Source organism: Triplophysa dalaica, chromosome 1 (assembly GCF_015846415.1).
Source record: "Triplophysa dalaica isolate WHDGS20190420 chromosome 1, ASM1584641v1, whole genome shotgun sequence".
In the NCBI taxonomy this organism is placed as follows: Eukaryota; Metazoa; Chordata; class Actinopteri; order Cypriniformes; family Nemacheilidae; genus Triplophysa; species Triplophysa dalaica.
In genome coordinates, this window is record NC_079542.1 from 6285039 (window position 1) to 6305550 (window position 20512).

A 20512-nucleotide genomic window follows, 5' to 3' on the forward strand; every position below is an offset into this window, starting at 1 on the left:
TGGTTTAAAAGAAAGAAATGGGAAGGATCAAATCCAAAGATCTTAATCCAGTTAAAATGCTTTGATGGGACACATCACACACAAAATCAGCATGGAAGATTTGACAAAGTTTTCCCCATTGACATAACAGAATAACAAAACGTTATATAATACAATGTCCACAAGGGACTCTTTTTTCTCTCTACTTATTTAGAGCCTGTCAATCATCTAAATGTCACAGAGCCTGTTAATAATGAACAGAAAATGGTATTTCAAACATTGTCATCTGTATATTCAATAGTCTTCCCTTTAGTGTTGTTCTCACATTAACACTTCGGTGGAGATAAACAGTTTGTAGACTAACAGCACTTCTTTTCTACAGTGGGATATTGATTTAGATGTTTGACAAGTACATTTGTATTTTGTGACATGTGAATGCAGTCTCGAAATTGACACAAGTAAACTAGTAGTGAAAGGACCACGTCAAAGGACCAAGTGTTGTAGTCAACCCTTATTTATAATTGCGGTAATACTTTCCAACAAGGTGCTATTTGACAACAGTAAATACATTAGCTGACACAAGCTAATAGTGAATGTTTTCAGCGTTTATTAATGTATTAGTAAACGCTAAAATGAACATGAACAAACATGAATAAATGTTGTATTAGTTTTGTTCATTGCTAGTTTATTTTTAGCTAATGCATTAACCAATTGGTCACAAATAATGAGCACCTTATTGTAAACTGTAACCATAATTTCATACGTATTTTATTAAAACACTTCCTGAATGTATATGAAACCTCTTCACACACATGTTAGTGTATATGAAAGTAAAAGTTTTACAAAAGAGAAGACCAACCATTAATTATTTTACTCTAAACAAGACAAACCAGGTAGTGCTTGTTATTGCATAAACTATTCAAAGTTCACTGAAGAAACTTTCCTGACTGTAATGTTGAATATTAGTTTACAGGTAAGAATGTAGCTACTGATATTTTGGCACTTGCTTATAAAAGAACAGTGAGTTTAAGAAGAGACTGTACTCGCCGCATCAATATTAGTGTATAATGTCTCTCTCTCTCTCTCTGCTTCACCAAGTGCTTGGATAACCTAATACCGCTGGTCTCCTTATGTTTCCTGTGATGAGGTGATGCAGCGGGTCGTCTGGGAAGAGCTCCATTCTCTGATATAATGAACAAAGATTAGGTGATGTTGAATTACACATCTATAATTGCTTCTATAAACTACAGTACATTTCATCTGTAAACCTGACCTAAAGCCACCAAAATACATATTGTGGTGGGGGCAGAGGGCAGATCTCAGCAGAACCAACATGCCCCACAATGTTATATGGGTTTTGTGTTGAGATTTGTCCTCACTACACTCTCTCTGTCCACATGGATCATCAGATTTTGCCCTTTAGAGTCCATGATTCAGACAGATTCAGCAACAGAATCACTAAAGCATGTACAATCGGAATATAAATATCTGTCCGTCTGTTTAGCTGAAGACTGCAAAAAGCTTTTTCTTACCTCTTTTCGGTCAGATTTGTGTATATAAACCTCATAACCCTTTTTTGTGTATACAAACAGCTACTTTGGAAAATGGAGAGAAAGTATGCCTACATTTGGTTGTGAGTTTTTAATAACAGTTTGAGGACAGTTTGAGAAGTCACACTCTTTTTAAAACTTGTCATTGGTTAACTTTTGCAAACCCCGAGGACAGATGTGAAGTGTGACCAATTGAAATGATGTGTGAGAAACACTAAAATGCACAACTATTGAAATAAAAGGTGTCTGCCCACAGGCGATACACTGTGTGTCACACATCTGAGGGACGTAATAGAAAGCCAGATATGGAAAAGTTAATTTTTAGTTAAAAACAGTCTTCATGCTTCATCGTTGAGAAGCCACACAAGCTGTGTTTCTCTGAGGATGATACCAGATGCTACATTACACGATACCCCAACAGAGACCAGTGTTTTTCAAAAACTGCCTTCTTCACCAAGATTATGACTCTTTACAGGTACTCCTCCATGAGCCATTTAGCTTCTAAGCTGTCTTTTATATCTTTTGCCGAACCCATTTTTTAGTAGAAGGGCTAAGGAATAAAATACTTTCTGAAGTGCTTGTCAAGCACAACCCTTCGTTTCATTTACTCTGGCTCACTTTAGTAAGGTTGAAGTTAGTCTTCACAGCTCTGGTAAAAAAACGCATGAAACAGACACAGCCAGCAGCACATTTTTCATGTCAATTGACATTTATCAGCTCAATGCAGCGATCTCCAGTTACCATAATACAACATGTTTCAGTTTTAGCTTGCACATTAAATGCATGAGGTCACTGTGTGAAGAAAGCATTCAGAGAAAAAGATTAGATTAGAAAATGAACTCCAGGAACTGATTCATATATCCTGGCAAGATGTGTTGAAAGCAACCTGAGAGTAAGACCAGGGGCAACATCAACACTGAGAATCACCTTCACTTTTCCTTGCAGTGAGGATGCAAATAAACTGAGATGCAGAGAACTGTTTTTTTCCAAAGTGAGGGTTAAATATCAATAGGCTTCTATTGCATTACACACACTAATGCTGGAGATGAAAGAACTTATCCATGCTGAAGGATTATATAGCGGTTTTAAAAGGGGAACAGGTCACCTTGTTCAGAAACTTTAACAAGTCTCTTAAATTTGCTCTCTTTTAATCTTTTAATGTTCCCAGGTGAAAAAGGTGCATTATACACTTAAATGTACTTAAAGTGCCCTATTTTTAGACACTAACTCTGTACTTAATATACACAATAACGTTTTTAGTCATTTAAAATACACTTAAGGCCATTGCACATTGAGTCAGAAATTTCAGCACGTTACAACATAAATAGGACCTCAGGTTGTGTCAATCACATTTACACACTGCCCCGATATTATCGTCGGTCAAACAAAAATTTGGACTGGGTAAGATTTTATACACCTCTGAACACATAATTATGTATATTTTATTCCATTTCTGTCAATAGATCTTCCAAAAAATGACACACTGAACCTTAAACCAGCTTCACCACCTAAGCTTAACTTGTACACCCCAAAGATATAATTTGTGCCACCCGACTGGACCAGCACCAAGCCAACGTAAACCAGCTGAAACCCGCCTAAGTGAGTCTTTGGCAGGTATGCTTCTCAGGTGTGAGTAAAAGACCAGACAGAGGAGGCGTCAAATCAAAGCATGCCCATGGGGCATAAAATGACAGAGCTATGTACACTTCAAATAGCTTTTAGTAAAAAGTAAAGATCACAAGACAAGCAAGTAAACCGGCTCTGCTCCCTTCACCTCACTTGACTCTTCTGCAGGGATTCTGGCCTAATCCATCCCACAGACAAATTGGAGTGTGATTAGCAATAAAGAGATGACAAAAGCAAGATGGGGCCGTGTAAGCACAGTGCTGATGAAACTGTGGGTTGGGGGTGTCTGAGATATACCAAAACACCTCCAAAGCAAATCCCTCTGTGTTAAACAGTCATTGAAAACATTCCTGTTTCCTGAGATGTAAGGATATCTCTCTGTGTAAAGACAGGGGCTTCCATCTCTCTGTCCGTCTGAAATGACAAAAGTTAGAATGAGATACAGTGAGGCATACAGAAATCACTCTTGCTCCTATTTGTAGGAAACTTTCTTGTGGACAGAAACATTTGATTAAGGCAAGCAGCTCAATCAATACTACTGAGGACAGGGACTAATAACCCTTGTTTGGTTGTGTTGCATATCGCTGCTGTCATTCTGAAACCTCATATTTCCATATTTCATGATTTAAATTTTTGCCATAAATCATTATTATTAGTCTTAATAGTCTTTGTTTGTCACTGGGTTTTCAAATATCTAATCAATCAAAACTATTCAAAATTGTTTGTCAGCTTTGACATCTGCTTACATAAAAACATAATATTTATATGCAGTCAACCACGAGTTGTGATATTTAGCAGCATCTAGCTGTGAGGTTACGAATTGCAACCAATGGCTTACTCCACCACTCACTCCACCCTTTCGTGGCACTACGTTGGCTGACATAAAATGTGGTCAGGTTTACGCTTCTTTGCCGAAGGAGATTACGTATCTACGTATCTATCCTTTTAGGGCTACTGTAGAAACAACATGGTGAATTCCATGTAAGGGGATCCACAGTGTATGTAGATAGAAATAGTTCATTCTAAGGTAATAAAAACATATGCTTAATGTAAGGTCTTTATACACATCTGAAGACATAGTGATTAGATATTATATTACATTTATTTCAATAGATCCACCTAAGTATCAAACATTTCATCTTTAATATACAGAAATTATAGACATGTAAGCCCCCTCTTCTAAAGAAGGTCAGAACAACAGTCAGGTTGATCGAGACACTTTAAAAAATGTGTCCTAGCGGCACATTTCTTCACTTTCAATTAACATACAAATTACAGTTGACTCAAAACATTAAGCTTTGATCTACATCTTTATTCCGCTCATCAAATGATAGATCCAAAAGAGGAAGGCTTTATTGGTCTGCCTGTATATGAATCTCCTCCCAGAAGTCTGATCGATGGCATTGATTTCGATGTTGTCACACTACAGTGAGTAAGACAAGATTGTCTACCCCTGTTAGGACGAGTGAACCACTGACGACAGGACTAGTGGACTACAGACACAGATCAGTTCTGACATAAGCACTGTTTTGCCGAACAGGACATGCTCCTGGATAGACATTCTTTTGGCTTGGAACAACTTTTGCATTGATGGTTTATAGGGCTAGGATAACTATTATTTTACTATGATTTAACAGAAAATGCAAAAACAGTAAGAGTATGTTTGCAAGGCCTATGGGCAGTTATTTACGTCATAGCAAGTTAACGGTCCCATCTCTTTGAATGGTGGAACGCTGACAAAAATCACAATTAAATAGTATATTTCCGATCAATGATGGGTTGTAGCATAACTTTGGTTTGCTAAGCTTAATTTGCGCCTTTTTCGAGGTAGCTTGAGCCACAGCTCATCCGCACAGGCTGGCACACACTCCGCTCGAGTGAATCGTCAGTCTATCGATTGACAATTGGACCGTTCTATTAGAAGGTGAGGCTTTTTTCGCTGGAAAGCCCATATTGATTGTGCATTTCTCTCCATTCATTGTCATGGCAGTGCCGCATCTTGTTACTATATACTGTATTATCTTTAGTAGTATGCTATTTTTTATATATACATTGTCCAGGAACAACATTTCTATTAACCAATCAGGTTAAGGGTTAATTATACAGTGTTTGTCCTGAGTTTGTTGTCACCCATACATAGATATTTTTTTATATTAATGCATTTTGAACTATGTTCAAAAGTATATTACGAAATGTCTTATATTGTTAATGGCAATTTGTGAAAATGTGTTATTAATCTGATAAAAATTCCTTGGCTTAACAAGACATTTTACAAAAATTCCGATTAGCTGTTGAAAGAACTCAAAAATCTTCAGCACATTCACCTTAAAGAGAATTAAAATTAAAGTTGACTTTGAATGAGCTTGTCTGGGCTTACAGTGTAGAGCTGGGTTTGAGGCTTAATCATTGTTTTATTGATTTTAGGATTGTTTAAGATCAGGGTTATGAAGGTTTATTTTTCCAGACGACACTGACTCGGGAGGAACACTCTCTGCTTTACAAAACCACAGTCACCGTTGTCTCACACCGAGCGGTGTCAGCGTCATTCCGTGACAGGTAAATGTGTTAGGGTCAGTCTGGAGGTCAGAGTACTTGACAGTCATGTTACCAGAACTGAAAGGTGGCTGACTTTAACTGCTTATGAATTTCACTTTGCATTCTACTTTGGAAAGTTTCTCAAAGACAACGGAGACAAAATATTAAGGTCGAAGCATCTCATAATATTCACATGAATGAAGACAGTACTTTTGCTTGAAATGTTGTCTGTGCATGGCCTAGCAAACAAAACCATCAATCATTTTACAAAACAAAGCAAAGCGTCTCTTTGTTTTCAATCCTTATCAGGTGCTATGAGTGCAAATTAGAAATGAAAGTAACTGCTTTATTTGCAATGCTCGTTCAGGTTTACCCATTGAATGAATGAAGTCAGAAAAGGCGGAGCTTGTTTACACGCTGCATATTATTATCTCATCCTGCTCACCTTCTGCAGAGTATTTATGACACTAAAAGTATCACCTCCCACCCAGAATGCTCATGATATTTCAGAACAGGCTTTGAGGACATCACAGAACCCAAGTGATGGATTGACAAGAAGCTGGTTGTTGAGTACAAAGAGAAAAATTGATTACAATAATCAATGCGAGACTTTAAGGGATAGTTTACCCAAAAACAAAACTTCTGGCAACATTTATTTACCCTCATGTCAAGAAGATATTTTGAAGAAGGCTTTGTGGTTTTGTGTCCATACAATGGAGGTCAATGGGGGTCACTCACGTTTGGTTAACAGTAATCTTAAAAAGATAATGTTCTGAAGAATGAAAAGATCAAAGGATTTATTATTTCTGTGAACTATTCTTTTCTGTGGTTTACTACAGTAGATTAATAACCAGTAAGGGCACAACATTTCATGTGCTAGTTCCAAATGTCCAGAATGTTTCAGTGTTTATTAAGGGGGTGTTAAATTTAGCACCAAAACGGAGGAAGTATTTGATTCATGTCCCCTTTGAATGGACACAGAACATTAGTTATTGAGAACAAGATGTATCCACAGTAATGTACTACATGGTTGCATGGATACTGATGAAAATACCAAATAAAATTATCTAACAGGAATTATGTAACAAATACTGAAAAAATATTTACATTTGATGTAATACAGCAATGTACTGTAATAAAGCCACAAATATTGTAAATATTATCACAAGTAAGTATGATTCATTTAATGCTACTATCGTGTGAGCTATTAGATATTATTTAAGAGGGATTGTTCACCCAAAAATGAAAATTCTGTTATGAATTACTTACCCTCATATTGTTCCACAACTGTAACAATACATTAGTTCTGTTGAACACAAAGAAAGATATTTGTAAGAATGTTAGCAACTGATATTTTTGGGGCACCATGACTACTATGGTTGTCAAATGTGCCTCAGAACTGTTTGCTTCCACCATTTTACAAAATATTTTCTTTTGTGTTCAACAGTACAACAAAAAAGTATACAATAATTATTTCTCCTATAGTAGTCAGCGATGTCCCGGAAACCTCAGTTGCTAGCATTCTTCAAAATATCTTTCTTTGTGTTCAACCAAACTGAGACATTTGTGCAGCTTTGGGAAACTTGAGGGTGAGTAAATCATGACCGAATTTTCATTTTTGGAGTTTTTTGGCCTCTGGCTGCAAACTTTGTACTTGAAACCGCCTCACACACTTTCCAAAATAACAGTCTGGCTGTTAGGAGTTTGCACGTAATGCGCAACTAAACATGTTTTGACTGAATCTTGACAGACACGTGTTTGTGTGGAGAGATGGTATTCAGTAGCACAAAGCTCTTTTATTCAAAGCAACAGTGCAGTCAAATGAAAATTCTCACTCGTGTCATTCCAGCTCTGTATGCTGTGTTTTTGTCACTATGTGAAACAAAATAGCTTTTTCTGGTCACCATGAACTGTCATTAAATGTACACATTTGTAACATCGATAAATAAACTGTTTCTTCAATCTAACAAAGAACATATTTGCCTGGGCCCACACCTTGTATTGTTTTGCATGTGAAACAACTGACATCATCAAAGCCAAAAATAATGTTAACCAATAGCCAAACAGTAGAAACTGCTAAAAAGTAATTCAGCCTTCATTAAATCCCAGCAGATAATGCAGTCATTTAAAGAAGCGTTAGCATTAATGCACGTCGAGATTCTCTCAAGGGTGAACTTGACTTTAAAAGCTTCTTCAAAGTGAGAGCCGGGGGCTTCATCAGGGGAGCTATGCTCCACAATTGACTGTGAAGTATTATGCGTTGTTTATATCATTTGAAGTTGACTTTAACCACAAGTGTCCATTTGTTCTTTTGTTATTTCAACCTTGTCTATTGTTACGATGAGGTCTTTTCAGTATGAGACCGCGAGACTATCAGGCAGCCCTTGAAGGTGCGGTCAGTCAATGAAGGTCATGAGAAGATGCACTGACATTAGATCCAGTGTGTTAAAAAGCTTTAAAGATGAGCTATTGAAAGAGATCACTTTTTATGCATTATATACATCTGTGATTCTGACTGCTGTTTATAAGTCAAATATGTCTTACTACTAAATGTGTCTGTTTTCAAAATTAATATCAAGACATATTTTCTTCACTAGTTGCACACTAGGCTCATCATTTACAAAATCGCATAGTGGTTAGCCACATGACTGTTAGCTCGATGAGGACTCAGGAAGATGTTAGTCGGTATAATTAGCACATTAGCATTTATTGCAGAGGAAAATGAAATATTAAACAGCTGCACTGGAATACAAATCTACGAACAATTCAGCCCCAGGGATCTCCGTGTGCAAAGCAGAACAGGACTGAGTGAAATTAACCACATTAATCTCATATACTGCCCACAAACTCAACTAGAATGATCTTAAAGGCCAACATAGATGTTGTATTTTAAATGCTGGTCGTCAACATGAGAATTTTCTGGGTTGGTGTTCAAACTAGTTTTTATAGCTTAAAGGGATAGTTCACCCCAAAATAAAAAACTGTCATAATTTAGGTTTCACGCTCTTGTCAGTTTAAACCTGTTTGGCTTTCTTTTTTCTGCACAAATCAAAAGAAGATATTTTAAAGAATGTTGGTAATGGAACAACGACGGTACACACTGAGTGCGTTAACATGCACAAAATAAACAGACATCTATCAAAAATCAGTTTATAAAATAAACCTGGTTTCAAGTGTTTACATGAATATATAATCCTGTGGTAAGAGCATTGCGTTAACAACACAAGGTTGTGGGTTCGGTCCCAGGGGGTGGCACATACTTAGGAACAAATGTATAGAATAATGCTATGTAAGTCGCTTTGGATAAAAGCGTCTGCCAAATGTATTAATGTAAGAGCATATTAATATACCAGACTCAGCAGATAAATGCGTTTACATGAAAATTTGAGACTTGCCAGGTTTCTCGCGTGCAGTAACGTCGCTATCTATAGTCTGTTTAGTAATTGTAAATGCTTTGGGAAATCGATCAGAAGCTTTATTTTTATATCTCTTCTCATGTCACAAACATGCAGCATGGAGGCCGCCATCATTGCTAGGGCTATATTGTTCGCACATGTCTACAGACTGAACGCGTAATACGCATGCATATGACGTCATCGTTTTGGAAAAACGCCGCCTTCAGATTTTCCTTGGAAAAGATAATGCTGTCGTTAAAGTTTGCGTTTTCGGTCCCCCAAAATGCAGTTTTCGTTTAAATATACAGCCAAAACAAATAAAGTTCAGTTTTTTGTTGGAAACGGTCTTGTGTAAACGGCCCTTAAGGCTGTGCATGTAAACGCACTCGTTGACCTGCATTTGTTTGGTGTCCATACAATAGAAGTGAATGAGTACCGCTGCTGTTCGATTACCGACATTCTTTAAAATATCAATTCTTTTCTACAGAAGACAGAGAGTCATACAGGTTTGAAATGACAAGAGGGTGAGTGAACGTTAACAGAATTAAAATTTTCGTGTGATCTATCGTTTTAACCAAAGCATCACCAAAAAGAAACAATGGTTCTCCAACATGACTATGATGGTTCACCAGACAGACCAGCATCAAACCAGCCCTGACCAGTCAACTTTGAAGAACTTTACTGAAACTAACCTTTAAGAGAGGTATAATCTTGAGTAACCGCTAATATCCGATTTCAACACAGACTCTTCATTGATTTTCCACTGTCCCAGATGGCCAGAGAAGCAGCTTTTTGAGGACACTGTGGAGTCAGTAGGTTGAAATGCCATGGATCAAATGTGCAACCTGTGCTTTGAACATTCATTTACATCAGAAATGCTAATTAAAAAGGGGAAACATCAAATACAAGCATCTCCTTTGAAATTCGGATCCTGTTGTTTGATTCTGTGCGTTATCTAGACTGAAATGGTCAACCGGCTAAATATTTGCACCGTGTGAAAACTAGTAGCACAATGACACATCATTTCTCCTTTAAAAACCTAAAAGACAAACAGATTTGACACTAGTGATGAGTAGAAAATGAGCCAATGAAGAAAATTCTTTCATCATTTACTCAACCTCATATCATTCCAAACCCATATGATGACCCTCTGTCTACTGCAAGAACAGAAGCTGTTTTGAAGGATGTTGGTGAACAAACAACACTGAGTTCCAGTGTATGGACACAAAACCACCAAGTCATTTCTCAAAATATCTTCTTTTGTGTTCAACTGTCAAAAGAGTCAAATACAAGTTTTGAAAGACATGAAGGTAAGTAAACGGTGACTTTTCATTTTTAATATAAATGACTATTGCCACTATTGCTACCTGGGTCAAATTCCGCCCATAAGCAACTCAGTCATAGTTAGCATCAAAAATATGAATTAAGCCTCATGTCAAAGGGGAGCGCTATTACTTTTCTAAGCAGACAACCATTTCTTATAACAGTAAGCAACCACGTCGTAACCGCACCCAGTGCAAAGAGCAAAGCACACTTTAACAATAACAGCTGTATCTGAAAGGCAATGCAACCAACCCATCAATACAGGATCTCCCTGCCAAAGTGACTGGACAGTTTTTGCTATCACTAATCTGATTCACAAATAGTGGGCAACTCTCTTCAGTGCCTGGGTCAAGCCTTGGCCCTGGTGCTTATTTATAATGCCAGTAAATGTTAAACAGGTTTAACAGAGTGCTGGCAATCTGCTTCCCTTATGTGGGTTGGATTCTTTACTCAGTAGACTATCCACGGCGTATAGAAGACAGTCAGTTTTCCATTAAAACTGTAAGTCTCAGAATCAGTAAACAGCTAACTTTGAATGTTTTACTATAGAATGGGTTTCTCAGAGATCATGAACGCTACATTACAGAAAGAAGCACAGGATGTTCCTTGTGAGCTCAGAACACAAATACAACTTTTTTTTGTGCAGAAATACTTCATATATTTTCTGTGTGCATCTTCACTATAGAACCTCACTTTGTACTGTACTATTTTAATGAAAACTGCACTGCAAGTGCTGAATCAAATACTGTTCTCGCAGAAGTCCATAAAAACCTACACATAAATGTGAAACAGAACAAAAACAGTTCATATAGTCCACTACACATTCTCAGAAGCATTATAGTTGTTATATGTGCTGTTTTTAGAAACTCCTGAACTTGAGTCAAGGCTGGTTAATTCAATCTCTTTACAATTATCTTCTCCAGCTCATCGCTGTACACTTCCTTAAGGATGCATATTAACCATCCAGCACTATCTCCATGGCAACAACAATCATTCATGCAATGAAAAGTAAATATGCAGCGACACATTTAATATACACCAAGACTTGAGACATATTTTGTGATGATACCTACTGTTGGCCTTCTGAAGCTGAGATCTCACTCTGCTATTACATCACACAAATGAAAGAGCTAAGCTTTATTTGCTGTCTTTGGTGTAAACTGTCTTTTAACGCTTAAATTTTTAGATCCTAAAAGCTTTAAAAACGTTTAGATGCATCACATGACCTTTTAACACACATTAAATTAAAATAGTTCAAGAGAGACAAGCAGTCTAAAATATTTGTGTGGAATGACAATTGAGTGGAGACGTCGACAACTCAGGAATGACAACTGAGTGGAGAAGCATACAATTTTACATTGAAGTTTAGAAACTTATTTGCCTCGCCTGTGTTTTCATGTGGGTTTCAGGTAACGTTAACTTAGAAAGACGGAGACGAAAACTTTGAGGCTGGTTTCGGGCCACGTTTACACGATGAAAAACTGATATGTTTTCCTTTGCGTTATTGAAAAGTTTCACGTACACATGACAGCCTTATTAAAACGGTCAGCATTTGCACGGATCCAGGAAAACGGATAAAAACACTGTTTTATGCACGCCAGGCCAGTGGACAGGGATGTTTTTGTGTAAAGAAACAGGACGTGCGTTGGCACATACACATGCACAGTTATAAGCCAAAAGTACTTTTTAACACCGTTGGTCGACGTATATGCATAATAGTTTGTCACCGCTGGTCTTATTGTTGCAGCAAATTCACATTTTGCTGGGGAAACGTTAAAACATATCCAAGCAGTGAGCTCACAGTAGTGGAAGTCGTCATATTGTTTTGGCTATGCTCGTGCGACTGCACTCATAGTATGCATCCGCATGACGTCATCGTTTTCAGAAATTCTGTCTTGCAGTTTACATGAAAACAGCAGTGTTTCAAAAAGTTTTCAAAAGTTTGTGATATCAGTCCCCAAAATGCTGTTTCCGTCTGAACGAACTGTTAAAACGCATTAAAAAGTTTTCAGTTGAAAACTGTGTTGTATAAATCGCCTCTTTCACCGGAACTACCCTCATCATTTTTGTAAGATCCTGTGCTCTTGTTTAGTTTTAAACAAAACAAATATTTGATGAGTCGCAGTCAGCAAATATTTGCCATATTACGGATTTTAGTCTATATCTTTAAAGTGTGACTCATTTTAAAGTGTCCCAATCCATGTTAAATCAGACAAAAACCCTGGATTTATGTATTGCTTTGGTCAAGCAGATTAAGGCTCAAGGGAAGATATATCAAGGTGTGAAGGCTACAGAATGAAATTGGAAGATGATTCCGTTTGCTTGAAAATGGTACTTAGTTCATCTGACTATGAAATGAGAAACCATAAAATAGGCAAAAACTTCAAATAGAACATAACTTTTTTTTTTTCAAAGCTGAAGTTTGAAAAGAGGCAACACGTACAGTACACAAAACGTGAACTTTGAGGCAAGGTTGAGGATTTTACCTCGGCCCTTAAGCTGATAAAATGAATCCCATGAAAGTAAAATGTTTTATATTTATTACAAATGACAGGACCTTATTAATCCTTGTGCCTTTACAGGCTGCTACTTGCAAATAAATCACAATCATTTACACATAACTCCTTTATGTTATCATACTTTTGTTGATTTTACAAATTATCTTAAAATGTGGAAAATCCCAATGCTGAATAAGTGTCTGTATCCAAACATAGGACTGTTAATGCACATGACATACACTACCATTCAGTTCAATTATTAAAAGATTTATTAGTGTTGATGCAGAATTACGAGTCTAGACTACAGGAAACGGGCTGGTGCAACGGCAGACTCGCTTCCAACAAAACATTGAAGAAAATCAGACAGGTATTTTAACACAGAGGAGTGCATGCAGTAAATCACAGCTTCCCAAAGGGATTCAAATCAAAACACAATGCTTAAACATAAGTGAGACAAAACAAGGATAAATGCTGAAAGGATTACTCCTGCGTCTTACAGTACAGTGCCTTAGGCAATAATTTTTCTGGAGAAATTAATCTGTATAGCTTTTCTTTGATATAATGTCTCAGCCTGCAGCAGACATCTTCCACAAAGTCTTTAAGCAGATTTGATGTACCCTAATGACTCGGGTGTCTGAATATCAAAAGATTCTGTTCAACCATAAAAATTGGCAATGACCTTAGTCTGTGAAATACAATGGCGTTGATGACCCACGATCTCCAAACACGCTCTTCTGCTTGTGTGCATGACAAGAGAGAACAATTTCAGCACTCACCTCAGGATACACCAAACATGCAATGTAGTGAATTTGGAATCGAATAAAAAATATGCAAGCAGGAAAGCAATAAATAAACAAAAATGCAATATACAGGAGCACTGCGCTTTGCAAAAAAAATTAGAAATTAGATTACAGATAAAATTCTGTAAATTAGATTTACAGTTTTAAGAGAGAAACCAACAGCATGTTAGAATCAAAACCTGGCAATCCTCATTTACATAATTAAATGATAAGCATTCATGCAATACAGGCATGTATACACTGCAAAATACTGTTGGTGGAGAGGTTGAGCAAGAGTTCAGGGCCATTCATGCGCTTGGATATATATACTAAGCACATCAATGGACACGCTACCATGCATGTGACTCTTTTCACTTTAAAGCTGTGCAATGATGTGAAAGTCAAGATAATTGTACGCTCGAAAGTACACAAAAAAAAATGAACTGTCGCTGTCCCATCCTTGTTCACAGTACATAAAGAATGCAAGTAACTACATTAATGTAAATATAACTATATTATTTATACAAAAATGTGGTACTGTCGGCTTTACTTAAGAAGTGTTTGACTGGTCAACTTAACATTGTTGACTATAACGCAAAACCCTATAATATTGGACCTATTGTTGAGTTTACTTAATATAAACAAGTTATTCCAACACGACAGATTGAGGGGGATTTTCAGTTCCCAGCATGCTTTTCGTAACACTGCAACACTGTTGTTTCCACCCAGCATTTGGTAAAAAATGGAAATCCGAACTGTTGGGTTATAAATTAACCTATGCTGGGTTGTTTCAACCCAAAATGCTTGATGGTTTTAACCCATTGTTGGGTCAAATATAACCATTTTAGGGGTTAATTTAACACAACTGTCCGGTTTGTCCATTTTTTAACCCAACAATGGTTTCAAATAACCCAACATATTTTAGAGTATACTTTCCACTGTCACAGTTTTTATGTTTCAAGCGACTACTTGAAAAAAGTACAATAGATAAGTAATGCTTGATATCCTAGAGTTTGTTTCTGCAATGCAACTTTCAATTTATGAGTTATTTTTGGTTATTCCACCAAATTGAACAAGAAAAATGTGCACATGGTTATTGGAAAGTTATATTTTTGTTTTGTCTTGTTATCGCTGTTTATCCAATATATTGGAGGTGTAATGTGTAAATATAGGCATCCATTTTTTGTTCAAATTTGTATTCAGTGTTTGTGATCATGCACACAGAATGAAATAATCACATGTACTGTACAGTATATGACACGGCTATATTGTTCTCAGTCACTGTATTGTCTGACACAATATGTATCATGTATCACATACTGTATATCACAATGTATTAATAATGAATTTCTTCATGCCATTTGCACTTTAATGTCATGTGTTACTAAACAGATGTAAATGCAAATATCTGATTCTAATATAATACAAACGGCAGCTTTGTCTACTGTATGTTTTGCATAACACATTTAAAGGTGAAGTGCGTTCCCCCAAAAATAAAGCTACCCAATCAGACTCTGTTTAAGCATTCGATTGATGTGAGGTTAGAGAAGAACGTTGGGGAGATCCTACATGAAGCTTGAATATTCATATCGCATATTTATATGATTCCCCACCACATATCTATATATTAAGACGGTGATTTTAGCCGTGACATGCATATCCGACCAGCACAGCTAAAGCCAAACCCAGTCTTAATACATGCTATTATAACAGAATTTTCATACATTGTATATTTTTGAACTTTTCAGTTCCAGTCCTCCAGGGGTCCAGAAATGAAAACAGTACAATCGCAGAGCAAAATCCCAAAGTGCTCTGAAGAACACTGTGCATCTGTAAAGAGCCAGCGGGATCAGAGGGCCCGTGGTGCTGATGAGAATTTCATGTATTGTCTGGCTCTTCAAAGTGCCTCACACGAGGAGATGTACAAGGCCACCAGGTTTGCATGCTGGGTGAGCTGTCGTTGTCAAGGGCTCAGAGATTTAAAAAAAATACCAGTCTGTATGAACACCAGTATGATGAAAATGTAATACTACTGTGAACTGTACTGTGGTGGTTGAGTAGCCCTATCCCAGTTTCCCGTTTGCAGTACTGTAAAAGTACACAGGGCAGGGCAGTTGAAGTGTTATTCGGGTGTGTTGGCGATGGAGTTGGGAGCGGAATGCAGAACTGGGTTGATAGGCGGTATTGCCTTGTGACTGAAGTACTCCACTACCTGTTTAGGTACCTCTGCTAGGACGCACTTCGCCAGAGCTGCCGGTGAAGCCTGCAAAAAGAGATACGCACTTAGGTCGGGAGAAACACATACAATGGTGTACAAAAGCAAATAATCAAAATCCATGGCAAATTGCTTTGTGAAGGAATGAGGAAAGAACAATTTGTGATTTAAATTGTTTGGATGAGAGCCATGAAGCGTTCTGTTGAGTATTTAATGGGGAAGAAAATAACAATTTAAGCATATACACATTTTTAATCCTTGCTTCTCTAAAATTAAAGTTTTTTTCTGTTGTGCAAATCAGTGGTGGAAGAACTGTGCATGTGCCTGCCTGCCTGATTCACTAAAGCAAAATGTAATTTAGGCATCCAGGAGTATTTGAAAATATTTAAAAAATTTAAAGACAAGAAAAGTCTTACAAATTTGTGAAGGAAAGATAATAATAATAGCATTTTTACCAAGTTTATTTATTACCCTGGCTTTAAGAATACCTTTAGAAAAAAATTAAAATGAGAAAATAAGAAGATAAATACAACACAACAGGTGTATGTCTGTACTCTCGAGTCATCTTGTCAATAGTATACCCACGTGTTGTGAGTGTAATGACGCCTTGAGCAATTAACTTGCTGTAATAATGTTGCATACCCTAATATATTTTTATATTAAAATTAAGAGACCATTTCAAAACTGTTAAAAAAATCTAACTTTACTATTTATATGTATGTGTTCAGGTAAAATTATAATTTTTGTTTAATTCTGTGAACTCCTGACAGTCTCCCAAATGTCACATAAAAATATTGTTTCTATTTGCATTTATGTGCAGAAAATGAAAAATAGTGGAACGGGTCAAAATAACAAAAAAGATCCTGTGTTTCAAATTTTCAAGTGTGGCGGCGTCAGGCTGTGATTTTTCATATTGCTCGATGAAATTGCTTTGTTGAAATTCAACATACAATGGAATGACCACAATACATCCAGAAATGCTGATTAAATTAAAATTTGGAATGGTCCCTTATTATTAAATGTCAAGAGCAGGTTATTTAGTTAATGCATTAGGTATTTACTAAAAATAAATATTTGAATGTATTCAATAATCTGGATTAATGTTCATATCTGTCTTGTTATTCATAATGTTTCTATCGCTTCATTCCTTCCTCACTTTGGATAAAAGCCTCTGCAAAATGCAAATGGCCATTTGAATATTATTTAATAATATGAATTGAATTTTACTAACTAGATTGTCAAATTTATATCAATAAATACAAGACGATTTCACAATCACATCAGTTAATAAAAGGTTCAACTGACCGTTTTAAAGTCTCTGAATGGCACAAACTGCACAATGTCTCTCAAGACAGGTTCTCCTTTAGGTGAACGTAGGACTCCATCATCCCCATCAAGAATCTGCATGTCTGTAAAGTCTGCATTTCCCACGCCCACTATGATGATAGACATGGGTTGGTAGGACGCGCGTACAATGGCCTCCCGTGTGTCGGCCATATCTGTTACCACCCCATCTGTGAGGATCAGCAGGATGTGATAACGCTGGCAGAGAAGAGAGTTGTTATTTAGGAATGGTGCTTTATTATCTCACTGAGCATGCGGCACAACTCCTTGTCCAGGCCCTGGTGATCTCAAGTTTGGACTACTGCAATGCTCTCCTTGCTGGTCTTCCTGCAAAGGCTATCAAACCGCTCCAGCTGGTTCAGAATGAAGCAGCACGTCTCGTCTTCCAACAGCCTAAAAGGGCTCATGTTACACCCCTTTTCAGCTCTCTCCACTGACTACTGGTTGAAGCCGGTATTAGATTAAAATCACCAATTCTTGCCTACAGGCTATCACTGGATACGAACCGGCATACTTTCACACCCTCATACACACCTACTCCCCATCAAGATCCCTGCGTTCAGCAAACCAGCTAAGTCTGGGATTGCCTTCCCATAAGGCAGTCCAGTCAACCACATCTCTAACACCCTAAAAAAACAACTTAAAACTCATCTCTTCTGTGAAAACCCTCTCTTTCTCTCAACAGGTAGTGATCTAGCTTTGTTGAAACCAGTAACTTTGTTTTGGCAACTATTGTTTTATTGCTTCTGTATGACATATCGATTATTGCTCCCTAAACTCTTTGTAAGTCACTTTGGATAAAAGCGTCTGCTAAATGACTAAATATAAACGTAAATTAGACCCCATACACTGTGACAAGCATGTCTGTAGCATAAATAGTGGAGAACAGTGCTAGGCCAAGGTCATGGGTTTAGAAAACAACGAATGGAGGAAGTATTTTGGAAACTCAGTAAACGGAAAAATCTACCAAATGAATGAAATGTAAATGTTTATAAATTCCTACCTACTTTGAAATTAATGTACTGAATATAATTTGGTCATCGGGTTAAAAGTAGCAATATTTTCCCAGGGGTCAGACCAACATGCAAAGTCTAGTGTTTGGATGTATGTCCTGGTTTCTGAGCATTGATCTGTCCGAGCTCATTTACTGAAAACTGATCTTTTGGGGAAGGGGTGGTCTAAGAATAAATAATAAATGAAGATCATGGCAAGGTCATAGTGGTTGGACACGGCAATGAAACAGAGCAACACGTAGATAATTGGCTTCAAAAAAAGCTTAAGGCTAAATCAATTGTTATGTTAAGTGTCTTAATGGGATTCTGAATTGATTGCAGCAATTTTAATTACCAAAATAACCCTCAAGATAATCCGCAGAAAAATTAAATAGTTCACCCAAATATTAAAAATCTGTCATCATTTAAACACATAATATACCAGATCTCAGTTGAACACAAAGAGTTAATTTTATATCAAAATTATATTTATATCAATAGCTTATGAAATTGGGCCGATAGCTCTTAAATGTTTTTTTCTTTTCAAATGGGTAATGAAAGACGTTGCTCAACGTTGAAATATTACTACAGCAGTCAAACCAAACATTATTTGAGCTGTATTATTTTTTATTTATTCATAAGGTCTGCTATTTTTTTGCAATTTTATAATTATCACTGATGTGATTTTATCATTCTTGTGATTATTATAATTCTATTCTATTCTCTACGGAATTAGTTATTATCTTAATGATATTGTCTTTTGTAAAACAATACTCTGTTAAGTTAACAGAAAATCCTGAAAGAAAGAATCCACCAGTGCAAGTTTGTAAGTATGCTATTACCCTATTTGTTACCTCCGTAAGTGAAGTTAGTTTTAAAATAATGAGAAAACATGCAAATAAACAACATTGGGTGCAATGAATAAACAAACATTGGCTGCAATTTCCCCTGAGTACTGTGCCTTAATCAGAAACTTTGAAGATACTCACAGAAGCGTCTTTGATGGGTTCTTTCCCAGCCGCCTGTTTGGCTATTCTGGTGATGATGGGAGCAACGTTAGTCGGACCATACAGCTGGATCTTGGGGAGGCAGTTTTGATAAGCTTCCACGACCCCCTGGATCTCTGATCAGAGAAGAGGGGACACAGCTATCAGTTCAGCTCTGGAAGCTTGCTTCTATCTCTTTCTGAAAGTAGTGCAGGAGGATTGGCAGTGAAAGCGGTGGATTTTAGGATCTAGCTTGTGAAGAGTCTGATGTAGAACTCCTCGTCGCATGCAGAAATTGCACGATTGAAGCAAGCCTGAGATTTTCCGCAGCTCATATACGTTCACTCGGAGTCCTAAGTATGATGAGATCTTCAAAAGCGTCATTGCAAAAATGTGCTGATTCTTATGCTGGAGAAATGTCGTTTCCAATGACTTGTGAGCTGGATGTAACTAACTAATTATATGGGTTACTTTGTATCGAAATGAACACAACACATCTCTTTTTGTCTCATTATTATTATGTGGGTATTTGCACGTTTTCAAGCAAAAATATACTTTTTTGTAGTTTCTTATTGATGCTTAAACGTTAAATATGGACGTAACGTATAAGACGTAAAAATTGTTATGTATTTTTAGCTTAAAAAACAAGAATAAATCTAAGCTTATCAGTGCATTTTTTAAATTGTATCAATACGCGATTTATATTTTTAGACCCGTTAACCTGGCCCTAAACATTTTTGATGGCGAATATAAAAAAAGATATAAATGTAACAGACCAAAATTAGCAGGCAAATTACCATTTTAGTAACAAATTTAGCATTGCAAAAATATATTCTATATTCGCAAATCCTACTCCAACTTCTAAACCTAACCATAACTTTTTCTTAAAAATATCCTATAACAGATTTGTGTGCAGAACAGTGCATAATTTAAGATGTTTGGCGCTGAAAATATTATCCAGATTATAGAGGGTATGCATTGATGTCACTTTCCCGCGTGAACACACCGGGACACGTCCCTTGATGGCCAGGACACGTTCCCTGGTGAAAGGGCTGTTTTCAATAGGAGAAACAGAGGAACATGGACTTAAACACTCAACTATTTGCTGAAATTAAAAGCAATCAGACTCAACGGTGATCCTAACGACATACAAAGATACCAGGTGTCCTTGGACACTGATATGTTGCGCGGAATTGCATTTCCTCATATTGTAAACACCCATTTTGCGGAGCGTTTTGCAACTCAAGGGACCGCGTTTTGACGTGTTCACACGGACTTCACTTTGGAAAG

At 36.9% G+C, this 20512-nt stretch overlaps 1 protein-coding gene across 1 annotated transcript in view; it reads right to left on the reverse strand.

Moving 5' to 3' along the window:
• Positions 1 to 13193: 13193 nt before the first annotated feature.
• cpne7 (copine VII) overlaps positions 13194 to 20512 on the reverse strand; it is a 47801-nt gene continuing 40482 nt past the window's right edge. The window contains exons 14-16 of the mRNA XM_056749536.1: positions 19226 to 19359; positions 17206 to 17442; positions 13194 to 15948 (exon numbers count right to left, since the gene is read on the reverse strand). Of these exons, the coding sequence (XP_056605514.1) occupies positions 15808 to 15948; positions 17206 to 17442; positions 19226 to 19359 (512 nt within the window). The 3' untranslated portion in view covers positions 13194 to 15807. The remainder of the gene's footprint in view (positions 15949 to 17205; positions 17443 to 19225; positions 19360 to 20512) is intronic.